The 12913-nt window shown below is 38.6% G+C and overlaps 1 protein-coding gene across 1 annotated transcript in view; it reads left to right on the top strand.

The window, feature by feature from the left end:
* The window catches only part of wdr26b (WD repeat domain 26b), a 35324-nt gene extending 22539 nt beyond the window's left edge, over positions 1-12785 (top strand). The window contains exons 6-14 of the mRNA XM_052095764.1: positions 226-382; positions 471-609; positions 750-890; positions 3225-3344; positions 3439-3584; positions 4066-4144; positions 4487-4616; positions 4736-4930; positions 9848-12785. Coding sequence (XP_051951724.1) covers positions 226-382; positions 471-609; positions 750-890; positions 3225-3344; positions 3439-3584; positions 4066-4144; positions 4487-4616; positions 4736-4930; positions 9848-9873 — 1133 coding nt within the window. The 3' untranslated portion in view covers positions 9874-12785. The remainder of the gene's footprint in view (positions 1-225; positions 383-470; positions 610-749; positions 891-3224; positions 3345-3438; positions 3585-4065; positions 4145-4486; positions 4617-4735; positions 4931-9847) is intronic.
* Positions 12786-12913: the final 128 nt, after the last annotated feature.

Below are 12913 nucleotides of genomic sequence, written 5' to 3'. Positions count from 1 at the left end.
ATGCTTTGCTGTTTTTTTTTTCGCCGTTCTTCAATGTATCTAGCAAAAGCGCTGCTTTCTTTTAATATTTCAAAAGTTTCCTTTTTTATTTATGATCTTTGGCCAAATGTACTTTGTTTTTATCTAATGCTGATATAATATCAAAATGGCCAAACATTGTCCAATATATCGGTCTATCACTAGTCTTGATAATTGATTCTATATTTTTGTGTGTGTGTTTTGTAGCGTACCTGCCCCCCTCTGTAATGTTGCCCCCTCGACGACTGCAAACGCTGCTCAGACAGGCTGTGGAGATGCAGAGAGATCGCTGCCTTTATCACAACACCAAAATGGACTCCAGTCTGGACTCTGTGTCCTTACTGCTGGATCATGTCTGCAGCAGGTGTGTTTTTTTTCGCACATTCTAATGCATTACATGTTCTACTACACTCTCAAGAAATTTCATGTGATTTCTGTGTTTTTGTGTGCAGGAAACAGTTTCCCTGTTACACACAACAGATCCTCACAGAGCACTGCAATGAAGTCTGGTTCTGCAAGTTCTCCAATGACGGCACTAAACTCGCCACTGGATCAAAGGACACAACCGTAATTATCTGGCAGGTGGAGCCGGTGAGTGAGGACCACCTCCTTACACTCACATATTTTAAGTTTTGAAAACCATTTTACTTCCATAATAATTACATTATAATGTCAACAGTTTAATAGGTATTCTGAGCTTGTGTGGAATAAATACATTTTCTATCACTCAGGACACTCATCAGTTGAAGCTCTTACGGACTCTGGAGGGTCATGCGTACGGCGTGTCTTATCTGGCCTGGAGTCCTGATGATGTTTATCTGATCGCCTGCGGTCCGGACGACTGCTCTGAGCTCTGGCTTTGGAATGTTCAGGTAAGCATAGCTCACAATGTTTACTGCCAAAATATACTTATTTTCTGAGTGGTTTGAGGACATTTTTTCTGCCTTAAAAACAAAACTTGAAGCAACGTCACAAAATGTGAGGTACATGTGTAAAGTCTGAAATGTGATTGGTTAGAAAGTATGTGTCTAAGTCATTAGATTCTGAGCGTTTTTCCTCATTCATGAGAAGGAACACTTCATCTAATCACTGTGCTGCCTCATGTATGAGCTTGCACTACAGCGGAGAATTCAAAATCACTCACTAATGTGATAGCGGTTCTGGCCGGCATGAGTTCAAGAGCACTCGCAGAACAGAAATAAGAGCGGACTTCTACACTAAATGCAGTGTTTCGATCGAAATCATTCATCAAAACTGGCCGCAGTCCATAACCAGTTTGGAGCGAGCATGATTCTTGGCCTCAGTTCTGCTACTCTAGGGCTTTAAACATGAACCAGCACTGTTTAGACACACATATTCCATTGTGTCTTCTCCGACCGTCTGATCGTGGACCAGATAACACAAAACAGGAGCAAATGATGAAAACTGAATCATGTAAACAGCATGTAAACTCTCTTTTTTGGTATCCTTTTACATCATGCGAAAGTTAGTGTTACATCATCATGACAGCAATGAACAAAACATCCAAATCTTTAGTTTCCACACTTTTCTGTCATCTTCACACAGTCACACTTTTGTCTAGGGGTGAGTGATATGACCAAAATCGTATAAATCCCGATATAGTAATTTATTTCTGGAAAATTAATAAAAATGGCTTTATATTAAATAACCATATTTATTGTAATACCTATTTTTTTTAATAATCCGTTCAGTGAATTCAATACTTTATTAATGAAAACTACTACTACTTAGATAATTTTCTCGTACATAGTCAATGCAACACAGAAAATAATAAGTAAAAAAAGAAATCCATCGAAAATAAACACTTCATTAGGCTCTTAATCATTTAAGTCACCTCTTTAGAGAATGTATAAATATCTGTAGGCGGTGGTGGTGTAGTGGTCTAAGCACATAACTGGTAATCTGGTAATCAGAAGGATGCTGGTTCAAGCCACACAGCCACCACCATTGTGTCCTTGAGCAAGGCACTTAACTCCAGGTTGCTCCGGGGGGATTGTCCCTGTAATAAGGGCTCTGTAAGTCGCTTTGGATAAAAGCGTCTGCCAAATGAATAAAATGTAAATGTAAATATATCTTTTAGGAAAGGTGATGATATGTAGTTTATAATCGTTATTTTGGCACATGGCACAGTATTGTAGCTATTTTCCTCGTCAGTGGTGGTTGAAATGTTGGGCTGTCTTGCCGTTTGAGATTTTTGACTTCCTCCATAGCGCTTTAAGTTTGCAAACTCTGTAGAATTCAAATAGGTCACGTAAGTATTATGGTCTGCTCCGTGATATCGAGAGAAGTCTGATTGCGTATCACTAGTGATCCCTCTCGGCATGCTCAAGTCTCTGTAGCACAAATCCCAGATTGAGAATCCTGCTGGACTCACGTTCACTTGTGTTCTCCATAGATAGTGCACGAGACACTCAAGTGAAACACAAATGCGCCTGTCAGATGAGAAGCATATTTAGCTCTTATGAAGCACCGAAAACAAGATGAATGTCATTGAATTTGACAAAATTCATTGAAATTTTCAATGCGGGAAAAACCCTGTCCATGTTTCTTCAATTCTCTGTCTCACATGAAGCCCTGCCCACTGATAGATACGCACATGACACGCACATGGATATTTACAAATCAAGATGTACACAATATAGCAAAATCTCTATCGATTGACATTATATAATCGCCATGATATATATTTTTATATCGCCCAGCCCTACTTTTGTCCCATGACTGATATACAGCAAAGTAGCCAAAAACGTAGTTTTTCTCTTCACTTAAATGTTGATGTTCAGCCATCTTGTTCTTGAGTCTAAAGCCCCTTTCACACCGCTGGCGGCATTGTCGCTTGGTGTTGCTGGACTCTGCATGTCTCACTAGTGGTCGTTCCTGCTGGTGCTGCCGCTTTAACGTTATTGGTAACTGGCCATAGTAGCTTTTGAAATGCTGATTACAGATGATACTGCCGTACCTTGACAAGGAATTGTCTGAACTTGCCTTGTCAGTCTCCACGGCGATCTTTGTCACCAACGGCCGTGGCGGCTTGTGTTGCCGTAAGTCGCTGTGCTCTCATTGAAAATGAATGGGATTGTCACTATTCCACTGGCACAATGGGGGCACAGTGAATTGTTGTGCTTGTAATGTGTGTAGCCCTTTAAACTCTGATCCTTAATGGTTTTTCTCTTCCTGGTGGTCAGACAGGAGAACTGCGGACAAAAATGAGTCAGTCTCATGAGGATAGCCTGACCAGCGTTGCCTGGAACCCTGACGGCAAGCGCTTCGTCACAGGAGGACAGAGAGGGCAATTCTACCAGTGTGTAAGTTCAGAGTGGACGTGATACAGACTGGTCTAAGATTCAGTATTCGCAGGACTTGTCTTTTATTAATGATGGGTTCATTTTGATTGGACAGGATCTTGATGGAAATCTGTTGGAGTCGTGGGAAGGCGTGCGTGTGCAGTGCCTCTGGTGTATGAATGACGGCCGGACTGTTCTTGCCTCTGACACACACCAGCGGATCCGTGGATACAGCTTTGATGACCTAACGGACAGAAACATGTATGCAGCAGTTTCACTCTAAAATCTGAATTAGGCAAATGCTGCTTTTGTTATGACAGAATTATCAATTAATCAGAAATTAACTGTTTTATGGCAATGCGTATTATGACAAAGTGGATCTATGTCTGGCTTTGTTGATTACAGCAAAATATTTAATCACCACATTCATTTATTTACCTCTGTATGTTTTCACTAAATGTTTACGAATTAAGAAAATGCTCCAGGTAACACTGTCTGTAATAAAATGGCATATCAAACACCAATATATTTTAACTACCTTAAACCACTGCCAATTTTGGTTCTTTTTACTTGACGTCACGATGGTCAATTCAGGACTTTCATAAAATTCAGTGTTCAACTTTCTGAGTTTGTCACAGGCGTCAGTGTTACAGCAATTCTGATATCACGTGAACGTACTAAATATTTCTGAAATGGTTCTAATGGAAAACTGTGTCTGACCTTTCATCTCTTTCTCCTCTAGGGTTCAAGAGGATCATCCTATAATGTCTTTCACTGTTTCTAAGAATGGAAGATTAGCTTTGTTAAATGTAGCAACACAGGTAAGTGTGTTTGCCTTCACATGTCTTACAATGTCTTAACCGTTTGAATCTCTGAAACATTGTCAAAAACATGTCAGGGTCACATTTCACCTCACAATCAAAAGACAAAAGTAATTTTTACATAATGGAAATATTCTTATTTTTAAGAATATTTGCATGGCATGACATTATTTTCGTGGCAGTTTAACACTTTCCCCTTAGCAGTTTTATTACAGTAATGCAAAAAATTTAATTCTCAAACTATCGTAACGTTGCACATGGTTAGCACACAGTGTGAGGGATCTGTGTGTGTGCATCTCACATCACACATCTCTGTGACTTTATGTAATGTGTGTCTTTCAGGGTGTTCATCTCTGGGACCTGCAGGACCGTGTATTGGTCAGAAAGTATCAGGGTGTGACACAAGGTTTCTACACCATTCACTCGTGCTTCGGTGGACACAACGAGGATTTCATTGCAAGCGGCAGTGAAGGTACTGAAGACATTTTCTTTTATTTATTTCTCAGCTTTTTTTCTTCAGGTGCTGAAATGATCAAACTGCTCTCTCTCTCTCTCTCTCTCTCTCTCTCTCTCTCTCTCGCTCTCTCTCAGATCATAAGGTATATATTTGGCACAAGCGCAGTGAGCTGCCAATTGTGGAGTTGACAGGACACACACGCACAGTGAACTGCGTAAGCTGGAACCCATGTATTCCCAGTCTTATGGCCAGCGCTTCTGATGACGGCACAGTCCGTATCTGGGGTCCCGCCCCCATACTGGATGCACAAGAGCAGGACGTTCTCAACGGTACACATATACTGCCCAGTCGCAAAATATACAGGAAGTGACATGGATTCGCTGTAACTATTATTTGACTAAAAAAACAACAATAATCAAAAAATAGTTCCATCAACATTCTTGTAGTGTTGGGAAAACTATTTAACTATAGTGCTGCAACTGAAGCCTGTTTGAGTGGTTACAGTATTTACGGTTAAGTGTTGAAATCATTGATGCATGAACTAGTGCTTCTGCATCAGGAACAGAGAGCATGTATCTTAACTTAGCAATATTTCCAAGGTAAAGGAATGCTGAAAGAGAAATTGCTGTCAAGCATGACACCCAGGTCCTTAACTGTAGAGCAGTGCTGCTCAACAGTGGACCTGGAGCCTTCTTTAGTGACCTGCGTTATGATTTCATCATCAAAAATATATTTATCAATAGTCTATCAAATGTGTATGAATTGTGAGGTGTCCATTTTCAAGAATATTTACGGCGGCTCTCTGTATTGCTGAATCATAGCACAGTAAGAGAGGGAAATAAAATGCAAAAGGATGTAAAAACATAAACAACAAAGAATAGCTAGGCATAGCTGATGTTACATGCGTGCAGCGGTCAGGCTGCACTTGCGTTCATATAAACAGTATGTGTCCACGTCTGTCACTGAAACATGTGCTCTCAATCTCACTTGAGTCATTCACCAGCAAGTGAATCTGTGTCAAACCCGTTTGAATAGCTTATCGGAAATACATACTCGTCATGATGTCAGTAATAAAAGGAAATAGGGCTGGGCCTGAACGAAGTGGTGAACGAAGGTGATCGAGCGCTTTCAATTTTCTTTATGGAAACCGAGGGCCAAGCGCGCATGGTGGACTGTAGAATTGACAGCAGCGTGGGGCAAGCTGTTCCCTATAGTTGGGAGTGTCTTTGAGGTGATTTTATCCATGTCAGTGGAAATGCAGCCTCAGACTGAATGATGTTGCTAATGTCCCTGCTATGCCAGTTACTGCGTTCCTGTTCCGGATCCCGGATTGATTCCATCCGGAGTGCAAGACGTCATGACGACGGTTACGCCCTCTCATCATCGCTAGTGAGCAGCGTGACAAAGCAACAGTGCTGGTTACATCATATCTGATCTTTCTGCTCTGTAATCTTGAATATGTTTCTCAAGCACTGAACACGCTTCATTTATGCCCTGTCCCGCTCTTCACGCTTTCCTCTTTTCCCTGCATGTGAGTAAACATGAGGCGCCACATAAGTTATCGTGGTTTAAGAGCACCTTTACACCATAAAGTTTTTTCTTTCTAAATTTAGTTTTATTAATCTGCATGTTACAAGCTTTTACTAATAATCAAATAGATTTCTGTTGTAATTTTGTGAAATTACTCAACGTCATTATCTCTGACAAGGATGAAAGACAATAAAATTACTAGTTTGTAGCCTAGTCTTTCTCACTTTATTGAAAATATAAAAATTTACATTTTCTAAATTTTCTCTCAGGAGATACCCCTGAACCCCCATACAGTATCATTCCTCAGTCAAAAGGGCTTCTATGCCCCCATACTTTGGTATTTGAATGTAACAAAATATGAAAATAATTTATCTTTTAACTTTCATATCCAACTGGGGGGGGCTGGGTGGCGCTGGGTGGCTGGGTGGCTCAGCAAGTAAAGACGCTGACTACCACACCTGGAGTTGCAAGTTCGAATCCAGGGTGTGCTGAGTTACTCCAGTCAGGCTTCCTAAGCAACCAATTGGCCTGGTTGCTAGGGTGGGTAGAGTCACTTTGGAGTAACCACCTCATCGCTATAATGTGTGGTTATCGCTCTCAGTGGGGCACGTAGGGAGTTGTGCGTGGTGCCGCGGAGAATAGCTTGAAGCCTCCACGTGCGCTAGGTCTCCGCGGTAATGCGCTCAACAAGTCACATGATAAATTGCGTGGATTGACTGACTTAGACATAGAGGTAACTAAGATTCTGAGAACTGAGAATTTGGTAGAAAGTGAAAATTGAACTGTTAGGGTTAGGAAAGAGAAAAGACTTTGTCAGCAGAACGCCTCTATGCCATGAAAAGTCATAGAAAATAGTCCTAAAAATAAAGCGAAATAAATTAGCCAAGATGCAACACCCCTAATTTGTAGGCTTTATATAAAATACAAAATAATTCATATAAAATTACTATAAATATGTTTACTATAAACGTGAAGAATGTGGCCCGCAGGGCTACAGGGATCTAGCTTTGCAGCCCCTGGGCTTTCTAATGTTGAGTAACCCTGCTGTAGAGGGTGTCATTACAGAACATTTTGAAGTGTTTGGTCCAATGAATAATACTGTTTTAACAGAATTTAGCAGTAAGAAGTTACTGGTTTTTAAAGGGGTCATGAAATGCTTTTATTATTTTTATCAATAGGAATAAACAGATTAAGCACCAAAATATTATAAAACTAAATGTCAGGGTTTACACACAATGCACATCCAACACGTTGCATCTGAATATATTAAACTGTCATCAATTAACACACACCCTGTCTACACTGGATGCGAGAGTCGTGTCGCATCAAAAGCAGTAGAACCCATTATAATCAATGATGTTGTCTACCATGGAAGCGTTCGTTGTAGCGCGTCACATTGCATGACCATAAACAGATGTCCCATTCCATTTTGCACTGCAAGCGCTGGTGCTACTACTGCCAAAAACACAAATAAACAGTTAAGAAAGTTAGTGTCAATATGCCCGGTTTAGGCAGCCTCAAGCCGTTGCGTCACGTCAACGGACGCGCCTGGTGTAAACGGGGTGTGAGCACATTAGTCATGATGACATGAAATATTCATGAATGAAACCGTTTACTCACGTTTTTTTGTGATCATGTTTAAGTGATTTTAACAGCCCCATTCTTCAATAACAATTCCTTTGCAAAGATTGAATCGTACCAACATCTAAAAATAGCGCAGATTGGCAAAAGAAAGCATCCATTCACTTGGAAAATCATTATAACAATTAAAGCTAAAAAATGTTTCCTTGTATCGACTAAATAGTGTACATACGATGAGAACAATAGAGGACCTAAGACAGAGACTTGTGGCACTCCATTAGTCAGTTGTGTTGGGTTTAAAGCAGTCACACTCTACTACAGGAAAGACAATTCAGTGAAAAGTAAATATAAGTCACTGAATAGAAATGAGTGAGACTGTATTTTAAAAAATCAGGAGCAGGAGAAATGAAACCGAACACATTACAGATTAAATTACCATAACGACGCGCAGCAGGCAACCATGCTTCAGGTTCTTTTGAGCAGCAGCTTTCAGTAGTGGATATGGGTTGGGCTGCAATTTTAATAAACTGGTAAGCATTATATAATAATGTTTGTTTAAAAAGTTATTATAAAGGGAAAAGTTTATAGTGAAGAAATCAGGGTTTCCATTAGCCAATAAATAACCCTTGTTTTGACCCTTAAAACATCTTAATGTCTGATAAATAAAAACATTTAATAAACATGAAGCAGGCATATATTAAATGGAGTACCTTCAAATTATGCAATTGCATACATGTATAAGGTCTCTGGCTGCGCAAAACCTGTTTCTACTGTGTGCTCTGATTGGTACCGTAATGTGCTCAGTAGCCTGTGTTATTCCCTTCTCTAGCGTGCCTGCAGAGGTCACCAGGCTAATGCACCACTCAAGCTGCAGAGAAATGACTCTGTCAGCAGAATGCCTCTATGAAAAGTCGTAGAAAATAGTCCTAAAAATAAAGCGAAATAAATTAGCCAAGATGCAAAATTTGATGATTTTTGTTATTGTAATATTTCTTTGTAAACAAAAATCTGTTTTGCTGTGCCCTGTTTTTATTTTGAATATTTGTTGTATTAGACGTTAATTCCACGACTGCCGTTTTTTATTTTGACTAATATGGAAAAGCAACTATAGTGAATAAACGTTTATCTTACATTTGACTTGATTGTGTTGTTGTCATTATTATATCGCATACTATGCATCACGTTGCAGAGAAAAAATATCGGTGAAATGAGATGACCAGATTTTTTTCCAATTTGTCCTGCAAAATGTATCATTCCCAGACACGTTGACCAGCACCAAATATTCTTAGCGGAAGAAAATATATGTCCATACTATTGAACTATTGCCAACCGGTTTTAACTTTTTTCAATAGGCCTGTCTGATTTATTTATACATATAACAAGTTGATGCAAACACCACCCACATGTTGAACACGCTTCTAAATCCTAAAATATTTGGCATACAAAAAGAAATCAACCATGCGATATGCGTCTTTACTGCTAAAATTACTGCTCCACAATACAGAACATGATACATTTGACATACTCCGCAAGCAGACAGCTGATTTGGACTGAACAATTTATTTACTGCATTAAAAATAAATGCTAATGCAATTTTTAGGCTTAGTACATTCTTTTTATTTGCATGTCCATTCACAAATGGCAAGTATGCACTATGGTGGTGAAGACAGGTTCCAGTTCTTCCCGTTAGAGCTTCCATGGTGGTATACAATCATTGTTCGATAATAACTGTTACAGATGTTGCATTTTGGAAATTAAACACCTCCATTTGTGATCGGAGTTTGTGCAACTCCTCCATGAAAAGAAATCAATGGAAAATGGGTTTTAATAGATTAGGTGTGATAATCATGACAGTGATCCATGAAATATCATAATTTGTCCAGTCTTTTTCTCCTGATCCACTGATTGAAATTTTAAAGAAGCCCAAATCTCCAATATTCTTTTGGAAATGGGTGTTTTAACCCCACAAATATTCATTTCAATTTGAGCGCCCATTTAAAATCAGTTATTTGCTGTGGTGCCAAAAGAACTAGGAAGTGCTGCCACAGAGCGATTGTTTGTAAACGGTATCTTAATCTATTATTATGATGTAAGTGCATAAACACTTTTCTCTTTCGTTTCCCCTCATTTCTCAGAGAGTTGCAGCAGTATGGACAGTTGATGGCAGCCCTGGAACAAGCATCTTCTTATGACAAGAAATATGCGATTATCCAACAGAGAAAAACACGATTACAGCATTGTCCTCCTCCACAACGACACATGAGTGCAAACATGAAAGAGATTCAGAGCTTCAGTTTGGAGGCAGCAGAGGCTGACACTGATGTGTCTCCATATAGCGACCTGCTTCCATAACAGATCTGATCTTTATTCCATTGTGGGATTGTTCCCATATTACCAACCCCATTAGGCCTGAAGACAAGACCCCACCAACCCTTTTATGCTGGGCAGCAGCCCATCAGCACTTGCAAGTTCAAAAACATGCAGGGGGTAACCAAGGGTACGGCCGGTGTATAATTTAAAGCTTCTCTCTCAATCCTAAGAGACAGAGGACAAATGCTCTTTTTTTTTTTAAGATATACTAGTCCTAGCTATTCTCTTTTGTTCATTTAGCATTTGATCAGATTGGGCTTTAGTGTTTAAGATGGAGTGCTGTAGTATGTTTTTTTTATCTTTCAGAACACACAAGCATTTGTTTCAGCTTAGTCTCTTCAACCTGTGACCAGACTCCCCTGCCGTCACATCAGCTGTGGTCAAAGGTCACTTGTGTATGTTTGTTTGTGTGTTCTGAGTTTGTGTTCGACTGAATTCTGCTTTGGCTCCCTGCTGTAGCGCGCGCGCGTGTGAGTGTGTGTGTGTGTATGTGTGTGTGTGTGTGTGTGTGTGAGAAAGTGTGTTCATTTGTACCTGAGTTTGTGTATGTTCGCATGTGGCACTGTTTAACACCAGCGTGAGTGTGTCCCTTGTTTAGCTGTATGAATAATTTTAACTAAATTGAAGCCCCAGAGACCTTCATCTGTGGAACAAAAACTTGAGAACCATTTTGTATTTTATTTTTTAATGAAAATTCTTAGTGGAGTTCCTTATTTCACCACTAACCTTAGAGGTGGCATTTAGGAGATAAACATTGTTATTATTAAAAAAAGGCACGTTCTGGTCATCGGTGTATCTGCAGATGCACAAATATTGCGACAAATCTGCATTTTACACAGAATGTGTGTGAAAATGTGCTGAATGCAACCACAGACAACTTTAAAAAGAAAGATACTGAAGATATTTGGCTCCTAATGAGAAGCTTGTGGTGTATAAATGACTTATGCAGCAACATTTGATCTGAAAGCCCCGATAAAATATCTCACGACAGCCATACACCAGCATTAAAACAAATCCCCTTCCAACCGCACTACATATCCAAACAGATTTAATGTACATGAAAGCTCTGCCTGTATGCTTCAGTTATATCATCATCTGGTAGATTCACATGCTCAAGTTCCCTTATCTGAGCTGTATACACCAAATATTGAGAGTTTTGATTCCCCCTTCTGCTAAGAAATAAATATTTGCAATTAGACTGATATTAGATGTTTAAAAATGCTTTTCTGGCTGTTTTTATGGAAGTTTTTGTTACTCTTTTGGTTTACAATATTTTTTTTATTTTTTTTTTTTTTATTTTGGTTGACATTATCTCTGTATCGTTATATTAAACTATAACCAGACAAATTGTCTCCTCCTCTTTTAATCATTATCAACATTATTTCCCTTTTAAAAATACATTGATTACATTAATTGTGATTTTATTGACATCCATAGGTGCTTTCTGTAGTCACAAGATGGTGCTAAAATGAAGAAAATCCTGTTTATATCCCTTACAGTTACTTCATATTTACACAACGGCAAGAATTTCACTTTAATCCAAATGCCTTCAAATACATCAAGACTACACCGATTTACCAAGAACAATCCTGAATTTAAATTATTTAAATATAAGGGTTCAATTTGAACCCTTAAGCCAACATTCTGAATTCAATAAGATTCATGTGGAATACATTATGAAAGCAGCTATTTCTGAGCACTTATTTTGTTCCAATTGAATATCTCATTTATAAAAGATATGTAAAATGGGTTTCAAGATTTTATTTCTTCAGTGGATTGAAGATAAATCTTTGAATTGATCAGCTACACTTGTAAAGCCCTTTTCGAGCTGTGTATTTTGGTTTTGATTGAATTTTGCCTGAATACTTGAGGACCGTATTGTGCCATAAGCAAAAAAAAAAAACTAATAAAATCTCAACAATAATTGGTCGCTGTTCAGACCAGGCTGATGCTTGTGCACACTGAAAAACATTTTTGTTGTTGATTTAATTGATCGGAGTAGTTGGTCACTTTCTTTGACCGTTCACCCTCACTCTTTGATATAAATATATAAAAACAAGCCTGCTTGATATAGCAGTAATCATATTATTTTGATGGATGTAGTATTGTTACTCTTACTGTAGGGTTTGTGAACCCCTGCTATTACTAACCATATGCAAGTTAAGGGTCTCTTTTCCAGCTCATGTTGCTCTTATGTTTTAATTTGATTTGGTAATGGGAGTGACTGGTTATGATTTAATTGCTAAATTCTCCTGTAAGAAGGGGATCCATTTGCATTAAATGTGTTATTTCAAAAGTGATTGTACTGTTTTGTATTGTTGTGAAGGAGATGTGTTATGTATGCATATTTTCAATAAAGCATTCAGGGTTTTGAAACAGAAAGAAGCACTTCACATGTCATGTAATTTGGTTTTTAAGAGGCTATTAGTCATTTTAGGCTGATTTAAACAGTGTTTTGTTTCCGAGCAGGTCTGTTTCTGTATCCCAGCAACATTCTGGGAAGGTTAGTTTATGGTTATAAAAATATAACCTAAAAATTAGCGGTTATAAAAATAAGCGTTTTGTGTAAGTTATTTTAAGGTTGTCACACAAAAACCTCCCTGCAACGTTCTGGGAACGTTCGTTTATGGTTTTAAAAAAATATGTAACGTAAATTGAACGTTCCTAGAAAGTTAGGAATTGGCTCTCCAAAAAAATAAACATTATGGAAATGGGAACTGTTTGGTGTGTACAATTTACTTTTCATTTATTACGTTTCTGAGTTACTTTATCATGCGTCAAATGAGAATCTATTTTTGTAAAAGTTTTATTCGAAGTATTCTATCATGTAA

The sequence above is a fragment of the Xyrauchen texanus genome, chromosome 28 (assembly GCF_025860055.1).
Source record: "Xyrauchen texanus isolate HMW12.3.18 chromosome 28, RBS_HiC_50CHRs, whole genome shotgun sequence".
Lineage (NCBI taxonomy): Eukaryota > Metazoa > Chordata > Actinopteri > Cypriniformes > Catostomidae > Xyrauchen > Xyrauchen texanus.
Note: the sequence above shows the minus strand (reverse complement) of the source record. Positions and strands in the feature narration are given on the sequence as shown.